Consider the following 21,762-nt stretch of genomic DNA (forward strand, 5'->3'; position numbering starts at 1 on the left):
TATACTGATTTTCAATATGAAGAAAAATAGTATTTTCACTTTTACAGTATTATCACTACCAAAGAAAAGCCAACTACCAAATATCAAAGTATTTAAACAAGACTTACCTATGCAATGTTTTATATAACAACCTCATAACAATTGGTTTAACTACAAGTATCACATAATTTCTCTTAATGAGTTGAAAATATATATTTAGCACAGTTGAGAAACAGATAAAAGCAACTCTGATCAGGAACCACAAGGATTGAAAATAAATAACTGGCCAATAACAAAAAAACCTAAATATATAAGAATACTTAACAGAAGATAAGCAACATATCATGAATTTTTTGCATTCAGCCAGCACATGTCAGCTACATCAGCAGCATCTCTAAAGTTTTTAGTTGTACAGTCCAATCAGCTGTTGCAGCTGTGGTCACTACAGAAAATGCTAAGGCAGCAGCAACAGCAACGGCAAAAACTGATGCAAAGGCAGATAGAAAAGAAATCCTACCATCTTCTGCTGGTCAGACAGGTTGTATATGGTTAATCATTATAAAGTAAGAGCAATTATAGAAATACCTGGCAAAAAAGTTGCGAGGAGCTAACAATATGCATATAACAATGTCTAAGGAAAATGGTATACAGAATAGGTAAAGCAGAGAGAAAGATAGATGGTAATTAAAGAGCTCTAGGAGTCATTATGGAGCATGGACAGAAGGCAGGAATTTTAAGAAATATGTGAGCACTCTCCCTTAAAATAAGACATTAATGTTATTTCAGTCTCTCTAGCTGGGTGGACAAGGTATGGCAAGTTGTAGCACTTTTAATAATTATACCTAATTAACAGCATTCAGATAGTCCAGATTAATAGTTAATTAACAGTTAATTAATACAGACAGATTAATAATCTAACAAAAATATCCAGAAAATGAGAAAAAATGGCTGTTGGCAAAGAAGACATCAAGCTTGCCTTGACTGAAAGACAGGAAAATACTTTCTTGCAAATATATCTACAGACATTTATATTTAATAGAATGGACTGTTTTTAACTAGATTTGTGTACAGCAAAGTTTTGAAACTAGGACCTGAAGCAAGCATCAGAATCCTGCTGAAAGAGGCCATGGGACTACATCATCATTGTTTGCTACTGGACAGGGGACAAGACAACTGGACACTGAGCGAGAAAAGCTAAGTGTTCTTTTCCATAAGCACATAGCATGGGATGTACTGCATGCAGAAGGACGCTGGTTTCTAAGGGCAAGACAGGACAGATTAGGGCACATTTTTTAGGGATTTTATAGGGCCTAAAGGGAGTACTATGAACAAGACAGTCAAAAAGACTATGAGGGAATCAGTTCGTCTAAAAGGCCTATACAGAAAAATTATGCCATATGTAGCATTTGTTTTTGATTTTTGTAGCCTATGTATTGACATATATAGCCCACTATGCTGAACTTGGTGACTTACAGTGATATCCATTCTGTGGTGGAGTTAAGTGTCAATATAATGTCTTGTGTTTCAATAGTAATTCTGAAACAGACTATTTGCTTCCACCTTTTTCAGGCTCAATAGATGGGGGCCATAGATATTTTTTGTGCTTTGTGGGTGTTGGAAGGTATAAAGAAGCACGCGTGGAAGACCAGTGGTGGAAATACAGTAAAGAGACTTGTCATGTACTAAGTCAGTTCAAACGGGGATAAATGGAATGCTGAATGCCCTAAAGACAGTAATCTTAGGCACAAAAAGCTGTATTGCATTGAGCTACACAACAGTGTCTGTGACTGTGACAGTGATACTCCAGCATGAAGTCAGTCAACATTTCTCTAGTGGTCCTCCAAAGATTTGTGCTCAGGGTGCACTATAACTTTTGCTACATTCAAAGGGGTGGGAAATGGCACTGATTTCTGTGATTCCACCAGGCTAGTCCCAATCTAACTACAGCTGAGTTAACCACCACGCCACAGACAAATTCATATCTGGTGAGCCTTTTATAGCTCTCATAGTCAGGATTTAGATGAACCATATACTCAGGAATATAACATAAGGAATTAGACATGAAAGCTAAATTAAATTGGTAAATTTTAGCTTCAAATTCTAATATTCTAAATACTAATATTGGGAAGCCTGCCTTTACTCACACATGAACTTTAGTGACATCCCATTCTTAATACATACGCTTTAATATGGGGTTGACCCACCCTTTGCAGCTACAGTACATTGCAGTAGGTCACAGTTAATTTTTAGTTTCTGAATTGGAAAGTGACCACTTTAGGGAAGGACACTAAGAAGTAGAAGGACACATTTAATATTAACACAGACTAGTCAAATGCATCTAAAATATTTTTCACTGCTTAATGAAGGAACAGGAGGGGGTGTCCATCTGTTGGGTGCAGTTTTCAGTGGTGACATGGTGGATGGGAAGACATTTGATGTCCCATACAGGCTGTCCCAATATATTCTGGCCATAATTTATGGCAATCGGGTCTCTCTACTGATTGAATAAATTGAACAAGGACATAGGTTTATTTGATAGTTGAGATAAAGGCCTCATTTGAGAAAGGGGTTCGTTCCTGTAACCATCAATTTATTCATCAGATGCAAGACATTATAAGCATTCTCCTAACATTGTAGCTTAGATGGACATATGCTTAGGGATCCAGGGCTAGAGTAGATACTGCACAGACTCGCGTATAAGTCGAGTGTTGAAACCCGAAAAATTGATCATAAAATCAGACCCCGACTTATATGCCCATTCAAAAATGCGACACCATTTTTTTTTTTTTTTAACATCTTCTTGCTTCCTCCAATCTTGCACCAGTTTCTTAGATACATTGAATTTTGTTGCAGTGGCGCAGTTACCAATTTCTTTCGCCACTTCAATGTCTTTTAATTTAAAACCAGCTTCATACTTTCTTCTGATCAACTCTCCATCACAGATAAGGGATGCTCTTATGATAAAGGTGCATGAAGGTGTGAGATAAAAAAAAAAAACACAAAACAGTGGAAACGTCGCTTCGGAATAGTTCGGATATTACCGTGTGGTGACATAGGCACAATACATAGAAAAAAAAGGCAATGAGCTCCGTGGTTACTCTCTCAGGTGGGCATGAGTTTTCCGCATTCGACTTATATGACCGACATTATAAAATACCAGAAATTATACGGTAAAACCAAGCCCAGACTTACCCACGGGAGAACTTAAACGCAAGTATATACGGTAGTTAAAATAATTTAGGTGAAAATAATGTGGCAAATGCTAATTTGGAATTGACACACCACTTGAACTCCTTGAATAGGTGTTTGGGATTTAGGCAGTCCAACTTCCATCTTGCATACAGAATTTCAGTCTCTTGGAAGAAATAAAAAGATGAGCTGCAGAAATAACAGAACATTACTACAGTTACTAGAGTCAACTAGCTAAGGATTCAAAATATTTACGGAATCAATATGAAATGGCAATGGCAAATTTTGCAGTGTATCTGATGGGATCTTAATATTAGAACTAAACCTGCTGATAACATTTTTCTTTTCTTCTGATTGTAGGAGCTGTGAAGTATTTCAAATGTCCTTGGTGAGACACATCTGCTCATGGGACTGAGTACTTGGGCGGCTGAGGCAAATGAAAGGGTATTGGAACACACTACCAACCCGGAGAGGCAAGGATTTGAAGGACTGACAGTTCATTTTTAGTTTGTCTGACTAATATAGGGGTGGAGTGTTCTGGTGTTCAAAATCTGCAATTTTGTTTCTATATTTTATTATATTTTGCTCAAGCCACACAAGATGAATATAATACAGGATACTTGTATGGGAAGTTTTAACATCAAAGCATCCTGTTTTCCTGAATTGTACAAGTATCAATCATAGTAGCATCTGTTTAAACAAAGCACAGGTCCAGGAGATGCTTCAAGCAGTGGGACTTAGAATTACTAAATTGGTTTACAGCCTGGGAAAGGAAGACATGCCGATGCTTTAAGCTGTATTCGATTACTTTACAACTTGCAGATAGAAGGAGATGCAGTGGAACTAGAAATTGCCAAACCAATTCACAGCATGGGACAGGAAAACATCAAAAATTTTATTATTTGGGAAATGGATGTACTCAAACAGATTAAAGAGTTTGAGCAATTTCATCCATTATATTCACAGTCAGCCAATCAGGTGCATGTAACAATCGTGTTGCGAAACACCCATGGAATCTATATATATTAAATCCCAATGTGCGTCCAGGTGTCCATGTGTGGGTGTCTTCTGATGAAGTGCGCATGCGCGGGGCACGGTGCGAATCGCGATATTACTGTCAGAGAAAGTTAGAGGCATTTTACGGAAATACAAACCAGTATTACTGCGAGAGGAAATTAAAGGTACACAATACAGTGACGCATATTACAGCCACATACAAGCCAGTATTACTGTCAGAGGAGATTAAAGGCATATTACCGACGCGCACGCCTGTATTACCGCCAGAGAAAATTAAAGGTATATTACGGACGTACAAGCCAGCGGACATACAAGACAGTATCCTTCAATAAGGGCGTGCCTTTTTGTGCGCGCCCTTATTGAACAGAGCCGTACAAGACAGTATTACTGTCACAGAAAATTAGACACACAATACACGGCGGCAGCCCACGAAGTACGGTCAGCTCAGCAAGTAAACATCAACAAAAGAAAGGCTGAAAGAAAGAAAAATACGACCAACAAAAAGAATGAGGTCAAAGTCCCTTGCCATTTAATATAGACTGTTCCTACTAATATTTATGCACTACTGTTCTAGCGCCCGTTATTGTAACGGGCTAAATGACTAGTTTTATAATAAATATGCCTCGTCTGAAAGCGACATCAGAGGACAGAGTGACATCAGAAGAGGATTAGAGCGATGTCAAGAGGAGAAGACAGAGCGAGGACACCAACAATGTGGAACCATATTCATCTGATCGTCAGCTAAAGCATTTCATGAATATTGATTGCTAAATCAATGCCGCCCTGGGACATTCATCGTTGACATTTTTTATTTTCTGTAAGCTTTTTCTAAAAGACTATATAAATCCAGATTTTACTATCAATTTTATTTTCTATTATTCCTTGCTCTATTTGGTATTATTATTCATGTAATAAATACCACGCTGCTTTTAACTTTCTATACTTTGTCTTTATATCTGGAGTGATTGAAGTAATAAGGTATATATTATGAGCATCTGGAGCAGTCAGAAGTTTGCTATATGCTCTGATCTGCAAGGTTTATTAAGGCTGAGGGTGAGAGCTCTGTCCAATAGTAGGGAACAGTATGCAAAATAAGCCATTCTTGGCTGATAAATGGCCTATAATCAAGGATGTTGAGGCTCTGTATGTTTAAATATATTCCTAAAGGCCAAAGTAATATTTAGGGCTGAGATATATTTAAAACATCATGTTGTTCTTGCCGATAATAAGTAAGTCTATTGAAGTGCTAAGAGAGTGACAAGTTGTGTATGTGTTATTCATAAGGCACTTGTTTGACTAAAAGTGCTAGAGATTAACCACCTGTGCATGCGTCATTCATAAGAGCACTGTTTTGCTTAGGGTCTGTGAGTATGTGTACAGTCATATGAAAAAGTTTGGGAACCCCTCTTAATTCTTTGGATTTTTGTTTATCATTGGCTGAGCTTTCAAAGTAGCAACTTCCTTTTAATATATGACATGCCTTATAAATTTATTGGATTAACAGAAAATATGCAACACGCATCATAACAAAATTAGACAGGTGCATAAATTTGGGCACACCAACAGAGATATTACATCAATACTTAGTTGAGCCTCCTTTTGCAAATATAACAGCCTCTAGACGCCTCCTATAGCCTTTGATGAGTGTCTGGATGGAGGTATTTTTGACCATTCTTACATTCAAAATCTCTCCAGTTCAGATATATTTGATGGATGCCGAGCATGGACAGCCTGCTTCAAATCATCCCATAGATTTTCGATGATATTCAAGTCAGGGGACTGTGATGGCCATTCCAGAACACTGTACTTCTCCCTCTGCATGAATGCCTTTGTAGATTTCGAACTGTGTTTTGGGTCATTGTCTTGTTGGAATATCCAACCCCTGCGTAACTTCAACTTTGTGACTGATGCTTGAACATTATCCTTAAGAATTTGTTGATATTGGGTTGAAATCATCCAACCCTCGACTTTAACAAGGGCCCCAGTCCCTGAACCAGCCACACAGCCCCACAGCATGATGGAACCTCCACCAAGTGTGTCAGTAGGTAGCAGGTGTTTATCTTGGAATGCGGTGTTCTTCTTCCGGCATGCAAAGCACTTTTTGTTATGACCAAATAAATCAATTTTTGTGTCATCAGTCCAAAGCACTTTGTTCCAAAATGAATCTGGCTTGTCTAAATGAGCATTTGCATACAACAAGCGACTCTGTTTGTAGCATGAGTGCAGAAAGGGCTCCTTACTCATGCCCTGCCTAACAGATGTTTTTTGTGCAAATTGCGCTGAATTGTAGAACGATGTACAGATACACTATCTGCAGCAAGATGTTCTTGCAGGTCTTTGGAGGTGATCTGTGGGTTGTCTGTAATCATTCTCACAATCCAGCGCATATGCCGCTCCTGTATTTTTCTTGGCCTGCCAGACCTGGGTTTAACAGCAACTGTGCCTGTGGCCTTCCATTTCCTGATTACATTCCTTACAGTTGAAACTGACAGTTTAAACCTCTGAGACAGCTTTTTGTAGCCTTCCCCTAAACCATGATACTGAACAATCTTTGTTTTCAGATCTTTTGAGAGTTGCTTTGAGGATCTCATGCTGTCACTCTTCACAGGAGAGTCAAAGGGAAGCACAACTTGCAATTGACCACCTTAAATACCTTTTCTCATGATTGGACATACCTGTCTATGAAGTTCAAGGCTTAACGAGCTAATCCAACCAATTTGGTGTTGCAAGTAATCAGTATTGAGCAGTTACATGCAAATCAGCAAAATTACAAGGGTACCCAAATTTTTGCACAGCCAGTTTTTCACATTTGATTAAATTTCATACAACTAAATACTGCTTCACTAAAAATCTTCGTGTGGAAAACACCCCAATACTCACATGTTCCTAGGAAATGAAAGACATACTACTGTTATCTTTTTTGTTGAAAGTAGAGTAAATTATTATGTATGCTGAGAGGGGTTCCCAAATTTTTTCATATGACTGTATGTGTTATTCTTAAGGTGCGACAGTAGACCAACCCAGTAATGAACCTGATGAGTAAACTTATCCCTGAACAAAATAGGTAAAGCATAAGTAGTGGGAAATATCACGATAACACAAGCTGGTGCCGCTAAGAGTAGATAAGTGAATTTCAAAAGAATCTTTTGTGTGATAGATTTTCCAGTTTAAAATTTTATATTATAAATAGATTACGTTAATTGCTTTATTGCAAACCCATTCCTACTATAAGGTAACTCTGCTCTATTGTTCTTTTAGTGTTTCTGTGAGAAAAAAAGTTTACAATAATCAAGACAGTAAAATAAAAATAGTCATAATAAGTGTATAAAGTCTATTTATTGTATTTTCTTTTTTACTATTACAAGCAAAAGAATAAAACTATCAATCTATATATTGACTTTGATTAATTCAGTCCATGTTCAGGGTCACTGATGCTCAAGGTAATTCAAGCAAAAACCTTTTTATTTTCATTGTCTCTACCTTCTGTGTGATGTTTCTGAATTTCATCCACAATTGCAAATAAACCAATCATTGATTCGTTTCTCTATCTTTGTATGTACTGCATGAGATGCGCTTTTTTTCTCTGAATGCTACATGTAACTTATTTGTGAATATCAATTATGTTCTGTTGATGAGAAATGTATTACATGATAAAACAACTGACATTGACATTTTCACATTCAATATGTTAGCAAATATGTAATTCAATTTATATACCACATTTAAAAGAACTGAAGTTGACCAAAGTACTGTACAAAATAAAATACAAATTAAGCTGTTTTATATTTAAGTTACAGCAATAAGCACCATAAGCTGAAAGTGTTTTTATAATCAGAAAATAAAATTAGTCTTTTTGTTTACTTACTGATGACTGAATGACTTGTTGGTGGAGGCTGTCTTTAGTGGTGACTCGACCTTTAGGCAAATGAGAATCGAAACCTATGGTTGGATCTGGGGGAGTTTTTTTCCCAAGGCAAGGATGAACCTTTTTGACTTTACCAAATATTACCTTTAAGAAACAATAATTAGTTAGTTAACCTATGTACTATAACACCTCCAAAGATATGTAAGATGCATCTTCAAAAACATGATTATACTTGTTTATAATCTATATTTGACAAATGCAGCCTAACACTGGTTAATAAATACACTGGTGTATCATTATTTTTACTAATTTTCTCAAATTATGTGGCAGAGGTAAGAAAACAGTATCAAAAAAAAAGTAAACAAATCCTGACTTACTAAACTGGTTAGAAGGTCAAACTTATGAAGCAACCAAGAGACAATTACTATGTCTGTGCCATTCCAATAGGTGGCGCACCAAAAGCATTAACAATACTTTTAAGAATCTCATACCAAATGGCATATAACAGAGACATATGCATTGCTTTTGTCATTTGAACAGATGACGTATCACAAACATTTTTAGTAATGCATTTTATTACTGCATGCATTACAAAACAAATTCCAATAGATAGTACACCACAAACATTACCGCTGTGGTCTACTTAGATTTCAACCCATTCTAGATGGGTAGCACAGGTAGTTTTTGTTATAAAAGGATATACTTTTGATGTGGAAGACTGATAGCACTTCTGATGTTGGATAAAAAAGCTCTAATTTTCATTATACAATATATTGGATTTATCTGTATTTTAGGTCTGTGTTTTGCACATTGTTCATTGTAATTCTGAGCATACCATTAAATTTCTTTTTTATTTCATTTTTTTGTGGAGTGTTTTGGTGATATGATGACCTGGATGTTTTTCTGTGGGTGCTCACTGATTTTCAGGGGTTTCTGCATATTGTTTATAGCAATGAAGCCTGGTCATAATCATTAGACACAGGATGCTGCATGACAAGTGTGCCACCACACTGGTTATAAATGATGGCAGAACACTCAGCAAGAGTTTACAGTTTAAAGCAAAGACTTCTAAAAGCAAAAGAACATATTTAGGAAGAACTTTAACTTATTTAGGAACCATATTCATAAATTACCATTGATGATTGTTTTGTCAATTCCTTTTAAGAAAGACTTTACTTAATCTTTCCCACCCTACAAATTAAATTCAGTCTGATTAGGTTTCATTATCTCTCCAGTAAGCTTAACATTGTGGATTTTAAGATTTAATTGGTTTAGGCATGTTTCAAAATTTAGGATATGGTTTCTATAAATCTTGTCTTTAGAGCATGAATATTTAGTTTTAAATCTATTCTGTTCTCTTTTGATATATTATTTCTTTTGGTTAAAATAATGTACAGTATTGTCATTTTCATGACATCATTGTGCGATACCATTGTTTATGTCACCATTTTGTGGTGTTTTCGCTTGGCAACTGCCATGCTATTCAGGACAAAGTCTGTTCTAGCCACATGGCATTATGTAATGAATACTTAAGATGATGGACTGATTTTCTTAGCATGCAAAGTTCAGAAAAAAGAACTAAAAACAAAATTGCTTCACAATTAGGGAAATGCTATTGTGCAGGTTTGCATCTTTTGCTTTTCAACTTTTTTGCTTCTATATATTTTGTCCTGATGAACAGTATTTCATTTGATCTCCCCCAGTTATAACATCTGTTTGTTTACTGTTTTTTCAATAATCCTGTTTCCAAAAAAATAACTTAATTTCTTTGATCAAAATATACACATTAAGTCTCTGAGTGTCTCTTTTCTCAAGGTCACTACTGTGGTACTTTGAGTTGTTTTTATTTTCCTGTTACAGCAGTTATTAAATGGGTGCCACAAACGTATTGGCCAGCTTCTATGATGCTGCATGTTGCTAGCCTTGAGATCTGACCACTGCGTGACAAGTAACACCATGTTGGATTGCTATACAAGATCAAGCTACAAATTAACGGGTGTCTGAACTTTGTTTATAATAAAGATTCTCCTTCAGAAATCACTATGAAAAATAAAAAAATATTAATAGAACAGAAGAAAAATCATTTTATTTTCAGGATTTGAGTAAGCTTTCATTACAAACTCATCCATCCATCCATCCATCCATCCATCTTCCAACCCGCTGAATCCGAACACAGGGTCACGGGGGTCTGCTGGAGCCAATCCCAGCCAACACAGGGCACAAGGCAGGGAACCAATCCCGGGCAGGGTGCCAACCCACCGCAGGACACACACAAACACAACCACACACCAAGCACACCCTAGGGCCAATTTAGAACCGCCAATCCACCTAACCTGCATGTCTTTGGACTGTGGGAGGAAACCGGAGCACCCGGAGGAAACCCACGCAGACACGGAGAGAACATGCAAACTCCACGCAGGGAGGACCCGGGAATCGAACCCAGGTCCCCAGGTGTCCCAACTGCGAGGCAGCAGCGCTACCCACTGCGCCACCGTGCCGCCCTATTACAAACTCAAGAATTAGTTTTTCTTATGAAAAATCTGTCAGTTATAGTTACTGTTTAAAAATTAATCGTATTATTCTTCATGTTTTAATTTTTTTCATGTTGTTCAAAAAGGCATAGATGCATGGCATGTGTGCACACGCATGTGCGTGTGATGTCACCATGACCATCTCAATTAACAGCAAGTATTTTTAACTTTGTTTGAAAGGAAAATAAAATCGAGATATTAGTCCTGAGCATGAAAAAAAACCACAAAGAATTTCATTAAACCATCATGGACTGTTTAGTGACTTAACACATTGTTTAACTGGTTTGTCATTATGAATCGACTAATGTACATTTGGCTCTTGCTTGAATTTGGGAAAAATTGAGCTTGAATTCTTATCATTATCCTCTGCCACTTCCAAATAAAATATCACCTTAGCATGTACAAAGTAGATGGAAATATCTACTGTACATTGTCATGAAGGCGGTAATGTCTTTTTCATAGCTGCTTTGGTGTCACTTAGGACACTTGACCATCTTCCACATTCAGTTTAGCTACCACTGTACAAAATAAGAAACCTACTGTATGCTTTTGTGCCTAAATGAAGCTAGATTACAATAATATAATGTTATTCAGTGCACCAGATTATGTAATGTCACAGTTTATCATTACATCATATACTGTACTATAAACAGTATATAGAAATGAAAAATAAAATTACCTTAAAGACCACAATTTTTTCAACTGAAATTGTTTTTTGTAAAGCTTGTTTTAGTGCCACATCTACATGTCTGTGTAAATAAATGCCATATTTGGGATTCCCCAGTGTATGTGGGCCTGTAGTATCTATTTTCACTCCTTCTGTGTACATTTGAAAAGCTTCGCTGCCGGTGGTCACCAAGAAACAAAACCTTTCTTCCATCTCTCTTCCTTGTCTGCCATTCGAACGCATTATTGTCCTAAAAAGACCAAAAAATTATTATTTGCATGAAACACTAAATCTAAAACTAATTCTACTATTTGTTAACATTATAACTATGCATGTTTTAAAGTAATTTAATCCTTTGTTGTGAAAAAAATTACATAAGGTTGCCATTTCTTTATTCACTTAAGTGTTCTCTGTTTTCATAACTTGCATTAAATCTTTTTTTGTGATCAATTTTTTACTGAAATACAAATTAATCACTTTAAATTGGAACATAAGGCATTCTGACAGGGATTACAATAAGGTAAAACCCCATACTTTGCAATGCTCCCAACCTACCATCTCATAACACAACAAAACCCAACCCTGCTACATTAAAACTCATAGTGATAACAAAAGAATAAAGGAGCCCATGAAGTCCAGCAAGTGAGGAGACAGTACAGAATCAACCCCATTATGGAGATAAAAAGTTAAGTATTACAGATGAGGCCAGGACCTGGGTGCATCTGAGTTCAGACCTGCTGTACTTTATCCATCCATATTGTTATAAGAGCCAGATGCACTATTGATCCTTGCTGCAAACGATTCCAAAAGGATCAGATTAAGAAAGGAAGATTTCCAGACAGAAAAAGAATTAGGATATTTGCAATGAAAGGAAAAGGCAATTGCAGCAGTGATTGTCCCTAACACAAATATCCTCTGCTGAATAATACAAAAATGAAGTGAGAAAAAGTCCAGAAATGGGAAAATGTGGGGAAGCAAGGGGATGCTAATAGAGAGTATGAGAAAATCAAACCCCAGACCAAAACCTAACAAAGAAGGGCAGTCCCAAAACACATGCATAAATTTACCTGGTGTGTTCAGGGAGCAAAAGTGACAATTTGGGTCAGATGATAATCTCCAAGCGTATCACTTATGGGTGTAACATATAATCAATTGGTAGATTTTAATTGAGTTTGTTGATGATTAGGATTTCTTAAAACCAATGAGATATTTTAAGTGGAAGAAAAGTGAAAGAGTGGAAGAAAAATCTATAAACCACTTAACTGTTATTGGCCGATATGATATCGTACAAAGCATTGCATATAATGTAGACTCTGGTTTGTGACATGGGGATAGATTAAGTGAAAAATTATACAAAGGATGGGAAACAAATCTCTAAAATCTTCCCTTTCCATCCCCTGACCTTCATTTTTTTACTTACAACTTGTGGTAATCTCAATGACAAAGAAATCATTTGGAAAGATAACCATCCCCTTTTTAGCTTTTAAATTCCAAACTGAAACTATCCTATCAATTGTGCAAAAGTTCATACTGTGATTCATTAAACATTATATTATTTACAGAACTATGTGAATTTGATAATCTGTCCTGCATTAGCTTAACTCACTAAAATCTTGATGTTTTTGTGTTTTTGGTTGTGTTGCAGTAAACATGAAGATGTCATGAGGCAAAAAAACTCTGAATCCTGACTTTCAGAAAGACTAATACTTTGGAGAACACACTTTCAAGGTAACATGCTTAATCCAATTCAAGGTCACAGGGGTTAGTGGTATAGTGAGCAAGCCAAGAACCACTAGCAACAGGCTAACATATTGTTTTTAATTGTATCCGTTTTCTGGATATTATGGTTTCTCGTTTGGACTTTCTCATTCCAGTATGCACTTGAATGTCTTTACTTCTATATTTAAACTAAACTGAAAAAAATGAAAGTCCAAATAATCTGATACCAGATCAAAAGCTCCTGCACCTTTATTTGATTATTTACAGATTAATACAGATACTTATTGGCTGCACGTTCAAAGTATTATTCCACTTTTATTGACTTTGGTACTTGCTGCCCTAGATCTCTTTTTAATACAGTTAACAGACTTTGTAAACCTGCTGTTAAAAATCACTATTTCTCTGTTGAGCACTGTAATCAATTTTTGGACTATTTTCAGTCAAAAATTATGACCATACATCAAAGTTTCTCTACTAACCATTCCTCATCTCTGTCGACTGATTATACTTCTAAATCTACAGTTTATTTATCTAAATTTAACCCCACTACACCAACTTATATTGCTGAAGTAATATCTGAATTAAATCAATCTACCTGCCACCTAGATCCCTCCCCTACTTTAATATTTAAGGCTTGCACTGACAAACTTTCTTCCCCCATTTCTCACTTTATCAACTGTAGTTTCCACACCTGTGTTGTTCCAAGTGATTTAAAAACTGCTGCTGTAACCCATTTAAAAAAAAAAACCTGGCTCAGATCCGTTACAGCTAAAATTTTATCGCCCAATTTCTAATCTTCCATTCATGACTAAGATCTTAGAAAAGGTTGTTGCTGCTCAACTCAATGATTATTTAAATTTGCATGACCTGCTTGAGCCTTTCAATCGGGATTCAGAGCCCTACATAGCATTGAAACTGCTCTACCTCAAAACAGAAATCTTATTAGTTGGTACCAAATCTGTACTTTCTACCCTTCGTTGGCTAAAAATTGACATTGATGGGTTCCTGGTTGAACCCTCAGCATCAGTCTGTAATTTGGGTGTCATCTTTGATCAGCTTCTTACTTTTCAATCACACATTATCTCAATAGTACAGACAGCCTTTTTTCATCTCCACAACACTGCTCATCTGCATTCTTTCCTCAGTGTGAAACATACTGAAACACTCATTCATGCTTTCATCACTACCCGTCTGGACTATTGCAATGCTTTGTTTTATGGCCTCCCGACTAAATATATCAATAAATTACAGTATGTTCAGAATTCTGCTGCTTGTTTACTTACACACACTAAAAAATCTGCTCATATCACTCCTGTCATCTATGATTTACATTGGTTACCAGTTTCTTCAAGAATCATATATAAAATTATTCTTCTCACCTTTAAAGCCCTTCATGGGTTAGCCCCTCATTATCTGTCTGAGCTGCTGCTTCCTTACACTCCTGCCCATGCATTATGATCATTGGACGCTAACTTACTCACTATACCTAAACACAGGTTAGTAACTATGGGGGGCAGAGGTTTCAGTGTGATAGCCCCTACAATTGGGAATTCTCTTCCTCTCAGTCTTCGCGAGGAAAAATCTATTATTAATTTCAAACTTCTGTTAAAAACAGATCTTTTCAATGAGTATTATTCTTTTTCTTGTACTGTACTGAATGTAATTTCTACTGTCTTGTTAGTGTGTTTATTGAATTGTAAAGTGTCCTTGAGTCTATGAAAGGCGCTACATAAATGATACTTATTATTATTATTATTAAGTCATAAAGTAAAGCTATGTGTGATTAGCAAATGGCATTCAAGGCATAATTCACCTCCCTGAGGATTATCATCCACAGAGGAACAATTGGATGGATGCTGAAATTTTTATGAAGTGGTTCCACCATCCGTTTGTTCCCAGTGTCAAAGAAAATTTAAGAAAGAAAGGAATGTCAAAGGATACTAAAGTTCTGTTGCTCCTGGATAACTGTCACTCACATCCTCCTGCTGAAGAACTTGTTAATGGCAACATATTCATATGTTATATTCTAGCTAACATCATAAGTTTGACCCAATCAATGGATTTGGGGGTAATACAGAATAAAAAACTTTTTACAGGCATGACTTCATGCAGAAAATTATTAATTTTGACAGGACAATTCTGGACTTTCAGAAAAAATATAACCTTAAGGATGCTATCTACTGTACACTGTGAGTTGTGCTTGGAATTATGTGAGACGTGAAACATTACAGAACTACTGGAGAAAGTTGTGGCCAGCTATGAAGACTGTGGATTCCTCATCTAACGACAAATTCAAGGAGTTTCCAGTTCACGCTGCAATTACTAGTAGCAGAGTTTATGACTAAGTCTGTGCTAACGACAAAATTAATTTGTCTTGTGATGAGCTGTACAACTGTCTTGCTCTGGTTGAAGCTGTTCCAGCACTAAATACAGAAGACATAATAAAAGCTGTTGTGAATCATGGTTAAGTGAACATTGTAGAGGAGGAAAAGAGTGATAACAATGGGTGTGAGGTGGAAAAAGTATCCTGGCAGAGTGCTATAGCAGCATTTGAACCAGTAATAGCCTTTGCAGAACAGCAACCCTCTTTCACTTCTCATCATGTTATGTAGCTGCACATCAAAACATGACTTAGCATGAGAGGTGTAGGGCCTAAAAGCAAGCTGATATTCATATATTATTCAAGAAAGCTGCAGATAAGGCTCCCAGTACACAGCATCATCTGCTGATGTGGATCCAAAACCATTCACATCCACTTTTCCTGATTCTGTCCCAGGTACATTATCATCATATCCGGATGTGATATTCACTCAGTAAACTCTCTGCCCTGCTGTAACAGCTTTGTGTGATTAATGTTTTTTTCAAATTACTTTAAGTTAAAAAAAATTATGTTATTGAATTTCATTATGTTGAAAAGTGTATTGACTGTCATTTTACTAAAATTACTGTAAACAGAAGTCTGTTTTTAAAACAAAACTGTGTTACTTTTTAAAGTTACATTAGTAAAACCTAAGCCATGAGGATCTACATTTGATTCCAAGTACAGTATAGTATTTTGCTTTAATTTGTTTTTAATTACTATTGACTACGCTATTAGGCCTATTTTTAAAAGTAACTCTCAAGAAACCAGAAACTACACTTATCCGCCACTTATCCATTAACTGAGAGTCTATTGTATATGGTCTATGGTATAATTGCAACCACTTACCTTTTATCAAGATATTCTATTGCTAGTTGTTTATTGTGAACCATTTTGAAATCCTGGCACTTTAATGTAGAAAAAAATTCATAATTGAAGTCAAGCCTTGATTCATTTATAATTGTTCTGATACAGGTATACTCCCGGTGATCTTTATGACAGTCTTCCAAAAAAACTGAAATTAAACACATTATTTAGTCCTAAAGAAACAATAACATGAAAACAACACAACATCATATTTTTCACAGATACCTTTTCAGGAAACTGGCCGACACTGTTAGGAAAATGAGAAGACATTACTCTGTACTAAAAAGGCAAATTGCTAAATGACAAAAGACAATTTAAACCTAATATTAAATATTTTATTTATAAATTATTTTAAGGATTTGGAAAAGCAGAATAATGGAAGGATAACTTGGTGTATACTGCTTGCATAGTCTTTGCACCACTACCATTATACCCATAGATTTTCATCAAGAAAACATAGATAATCTGCTATGAGAACAATAAAGATGTTGTTATTTTAGAACAGACCTGTGCACATCAATTCTTACTTTTTAATATAATAGATTTAAGCTAGTTACATTGATCATAACATACTGAAACACATGATGCTTGAGACAAAATTGACGGCTTCTTTATGTGATAAAACTCTGAAAATGCATTTAAGTTTATTTAGTTCTACTATATTGTGTCTAGTTTTATGTCCATGCATGTCTTTCGGCTGCTCCCATTAGAGGTCACCACAGCGGACCATCTGTTTCCATATATTCATGTCCTTTGTATCTTGCTCTGTCACACCCACAACTTGAACGTCCTCTCTCATCACATCCATAAACCTTCTCTTAGGCATTCCTATTTTCCTCTTGCCTGGCAGATCTATCCTTAGCATCCTTCTCCCAATATATTCAGCATCACTCCTCTGCACATGTCAAAACCATCGCAATCTCGCCTCTCTGACTTTGTCTCCAAACTGCCCAATTTGAGCTGACCCTCTAATGTTCTCATGTCTGAGTCTACCCTGTCTATCCTCATCACACCCAATGCAAATCTTAACATCTTTAACTCTGCCACCTCTAGCTTTGTCTCCTGTTTTTCATTAGTGCCTCAGTCTCCAACCCATATAACATAGCTGGTCTCACTACCATCTTGTAGACTTTCCCTTTCACTCTTGCTGGTACCTATCTATCACAAATCACTCCTGACACTCTTCTCCACCTACCCCACCCTACCTGCACTCTCATCTTCATCTCTCTTCCACACTCCCCGTTACCCTGTACTGTTAAACCAAGTATTTAAACTTATCCACGTTCGCCAACTGTACTCCCTGCATCCTCACCATTCCTCTGACCTCTGTCTCATTCCACACATGTACAGTATTCTTTTTTGGTCCTACTGACCTTCACTGCTCTCCTCTCTAGGGCATATCTCCACCACTCCAGGGTCTCCTCAACCTGCTCCCTACTCTTGCTACAGATCACAATGTCATCTGCAAACATCATAGTGCACAGGGACTCAAGTCTAATCTTCTCTGTCAACTTGTCCATCACCATTGCAAATAAGAAAGGGCTCAGGGCCAATCACTGATATAATCACACATCCACTTTGAACGCATCCATCACTCCTACTTTAGACCACACCACTGTCACACTTCCCTCGTATATATCTTGTACCACTCTTACATACTTCTCTCCCACTCACAACTTTCTCATAAAATACAACTCCTCTCTAGTCACCTTGTCATATGCTTTCTCCAAGTCCACAAAAACACCTTCCCTATACTTCTATACAGGTATGCCATCCGGACCAACAGCCTTCCCATTCTTCATCCTCTTCATAGCTGTCATTACTCTTTCCTAGCTAATCCATTGCACTTCCTGGTTCACTCTCTTCTCATCATCCAATCTTCTCTCTCTCTCATTTTCTCCATTCATCAGCCCTCAAAGTACTCTTTCCATCTATTCAGCACATTGTCATCGCTTGTGAATACATTTCCATCATCTTTTATCACCCTAACCTGCTGCTCATCTTTCCCAGCAAGTCCATCTGTCTAACCAATCAGTACAGGTCCTTTTCTCAGTCCTTAGTGTCCAACCTTTCATACAACTCATCCAACCTTTTATACAACTCATCATACGCCTTATCTTTAGCCTTCGTTACGTCTCTCTTCACCATACGCCTTATCTCCTTGTACTCCATGTCTGATTTCTTATTTCCTGCTTCTTTTTTGCCAACCTCTTCCTTTGTATACTCTCCTGTACTTCCCCATTTCACCACCAGGTTTCCTTGTCCTTCTTCCTCTGTCCAGATGTCACGCCAAGCACCCTTCTTGCTTTCTCCCTTACTACTTCGACTGTAGTTGCCCATGTGTATAGTAACTCTTCACTGCCACCCACTGCCTGTCTTACCTCTTCCCTGAAGTCTTACTTCTTTCAACTTCCAACATTTGATCCTTGGCTATACCCTCACTCTCCTCCTCTTCTTGATCTCCAATGTCATCCTACAGACCACCATCCTATGCTGCCTAACTACGCTTTCCCCTGCCACCACTTTGCAGTCTTCAATCTCTTTCAGACTGACTCTCCTGCATAAGATAAAATCCACCTCTGTGCATCTTCCTCCACTTTTGTATGGCACCTCATGTTCCTCCCTCTTCTTAAAATATGTATTTACCACAGCGATGTCCATTCTTTTCACAAAATCCACTATAATCTGACCTTCTGTATTTCTCTCCTTGATACCATACCTTGAGTCTCCCCCTTGAGTACACTCTCCACCACTTCCATCCAACTCACTCCAGAAATCTTCTTTCTTATCCATCGCACACCCAACTTGTGGGCCATATATACTAACAACACTTATCATCACACATGTAATTTCCAGCTTCATAATCATCATTCTTTCCAACATTCTTTTTACCTCCAACACTACTGACATACTGTTCCTTCAGGATAATCCCTTCCCATTTCTCCTCCCATCCACACCAGTGTGGAATAATACACTTGACCTTACTCCCTCCCTTTCATCTGGTCTCTTGCACACACAATATATCAACCTTCCTTCTACCCATCATATCGGTTAACTCTCTCCCTTTCCCAGTCATACTGCCAGCATTCAAAGTTCCTACCCTCACTTCCACTCTCCTACCCTTCCTCCTCTCCTCCTGCATCCAGACACACATTCCCCTTCTTGCTCTCCTTTAGCCAACAGTAGCCCAACCTCCCATAACACCCTGTTGGCTAACGGCACTGGTGGCAGCTGTTGTTAACCCGGACCTTGACCAGTCCAGCCTACTAGTTCCTGATACCTGAGTTGCTGGTTGCAGTCACACCCACTGTTGAGGTCTTCATAAGTGTATACTCAGGCTATCCTGTATATGTCTCAGACTCCTGCAGATATGTGTGAGATGCTGATTCAAACAGCTAAACAGTGGTGTGTCCTAGGAATTCTGTAGGGTCACCAAACTTTATCCAGTCAACATATCGTCTGTCTATCTCACTTAATTATTAAATGATGATTAGATGACAGCTCAGTACTTCTTAATAGCTAAGTGCTCATATAATAATGCTGTATTTCAAATGATACAAATGAAAAATCAATCAATGTGCTTTGCCCAAAAGGATCTTTTGTAACAATTTCCAAACCTGTCTTCTAACATTGTGACTGTTATCAATCAAGATTATCATAGAAATCAAGCAACTCTTTGTCACTCACATTCAGATCAGCTAGGCTATTCTTTATAACTGTGCCCTTCAGAGTATATAAAAACTGGAACCTGTTCAAGAACTGAACAAAAAAAACAATTAAAAGTTTTCCTCTCTGCAATATGAAGATTCACTGAAGGGACACTATTGTCCATAGGTGTAAACTCCAATTATACAAATCCCAGGAGGAAGCATGTATTCCCAAAGACCCATAGGGCCTGCCTTATGCAGCAACTATAAAGTTGGTAAAAGATAAAAAGAGAGTGTGTGTGTGAGAGAGAGAGGGGCTAGTTTCAGGGGTCATTAGTCAACAGAAAAGATAGCTTTATTACTTACAGGTCCCCTACACAAGCCCCTAAAACACACATTTCAGGAATGCATTTGCTTCAGTAAAGTGTTTTACAATGCCAAGCCTACATATGGTGTTAGTGCAAAGGAACTTCACAATTTTAATATAAATATACTTGCTTTATAAAGGGTATTATCTGAAGTAATTCAGCCATTTACTATCAACTGGCCATTTAGAATAGCCAAGCAATCTGGCATTATCAATATTTCAGCTTTTGGAGAAAAATGAAAACCTATGAGAAAACCAAGTGTCCTCAAGGAACACTTTAAATATGAATTATGTACACAGCACCTTGAAAACACATTTTGAAAGCTAAGACTTGAATCTTACTCACCAAAAGAACAATGACAATGATTACTAATTACTATTCAAAACTATACATGTCATAGTATCACTAAGACAATGATTTGTAATTACAATGTTACAAAGCATGAATAATGAACCAACTTCTTTAAAAGAGTTGCCACAGTATTAACAATGTCATGTTGATTGATACCTGACTCCAAAACACATATTAATTTTTAAAAAATCATTTTGCAAACATACCATTTCCAGATCCTCTTTTCTTCTTTGGAATGGTGAATTTTGACAATGACCACTGGCTAGAAGTCATGGTGGATTTGCTAGAGCAAACGATATCTCTCACAATTAATCCACTCACTATCTTGTCCAATTTTTGTGCTCACTCTATTTTACCTTTAAAAGAATTGATAAGATTATGTACATTTTAGTTAATTTTGGAAAGAATGAGGAATATAGTCATTTTAGCATCCAACAAAAAGAAGAATGGTTTAATTTTGCAGAACATTTTTCGAAATGGAAACTGTAGCAATTGCTGGCTTTTAGACAGGTGGGAGGAGAAGAGAAATATGCACCCAAATTTTTCTAGTGGGTATAGCCATACCTCCTCCAACCACAGTGCAGTGTACAACTGTACATGCTTCCCTCCTTCTATCCTCATTTTTTTTCAGAAAATTGACTTACAATTAAGTGAAAGGATAGAAAATGTGATGTGATGTTCATTAAAGATTGAAAAAAAACTGTTTATAGGTGATTAAACCTGCTTTTGTTATTAGGCTGGACTGAATCTTACATCAGTAGGCCACCACATTAATATATTATTTAGTGTAAGGTGCTATCATTTACTGATACAGGCAAAACTAATGCATCTATCCAGCTTTTTCTAGTATAACGTATGACAAAATTCTAAAAGAATGACTCTTTATTAGGGTGTATGTTTGTGGGTTAATGTTATAGCCAAAATCAGTGTGAGTGTGACCTTGTCATCCATTTCAACAGTCTATCCTTCAGGATCATAGCATGGGTTAACGTAATTGAATCTATCTATCTTAATGCCCATGCCTCCAAATGGTGAAAAATAAACAATATTAAATATGATGCTTTGATTTATGCTTTAATTTGCTTTATAGATAAATAATCTCTATTTTTTTAAACAATATATGAGCATATTTCATTCAGATGTCAGAACAGTGGAGCTACTTCCTTGCAGTAAGGAGACTAGGGTTAGCATCCTGGATCCTCC

At 36.9% G+C, this 21,762-nt stretch overlaps 1 protein-coding gene across 1 annotated transcript in view; it reads right to left on the minus strand.

Moving 5' to 3' along the window:
- LOC127528765 (uncharacterized) overlaps nucleotides 1-21,762 on the minus strand; it is a 162,569-nt gene that overhangs the window by 53,377 nt on the left and 87,430 nt on the right. Inside the window, exons 3-6 of the mRNA XM_051929565.1 lie at nucleotides 20,766-20,915; nucleotides 16,176-16,341; nucleotides 11,261-11,498; nucleotides 8,051-8,194 (exon numbers count right to left, since the gene is read on the minus strand). Coding sequence (XP_051785525.1) covers nucleotides 8,051-8,194; nucleotides 11,261-11,498; nucleotides 16,176-16,341; nucleotides 20,766-20,832 — 615 coding nt within the window. The 5' untranslated portion in view covers nucleotides 20,833-20,915. The remainder of the gene's footprint in view (nucleotides 1-8,050; nucleotides 8,195-11,260; nucleotides 11,499-16,175; nucleotides 16,342-20,765; nucleotides 20,916-21,762) is intronic.

This window comes from Erpetoichthys calabaricus, chromosome 7 (genome assembly GCF_900747795.2).
Source record: "Erpetoichthys calabaricus chromosome 7, fErpCal1.3, whole genome shotgun sequence".
In the NCBI taxonomy this organism is placed as follows: domain Eukaryota; kingdom Metazoa; phylum Chordata; class Cladistia; order Polypteriformes; family Polypteridae; genus Erpetoichthys; species Erpetoichthys calabaricus.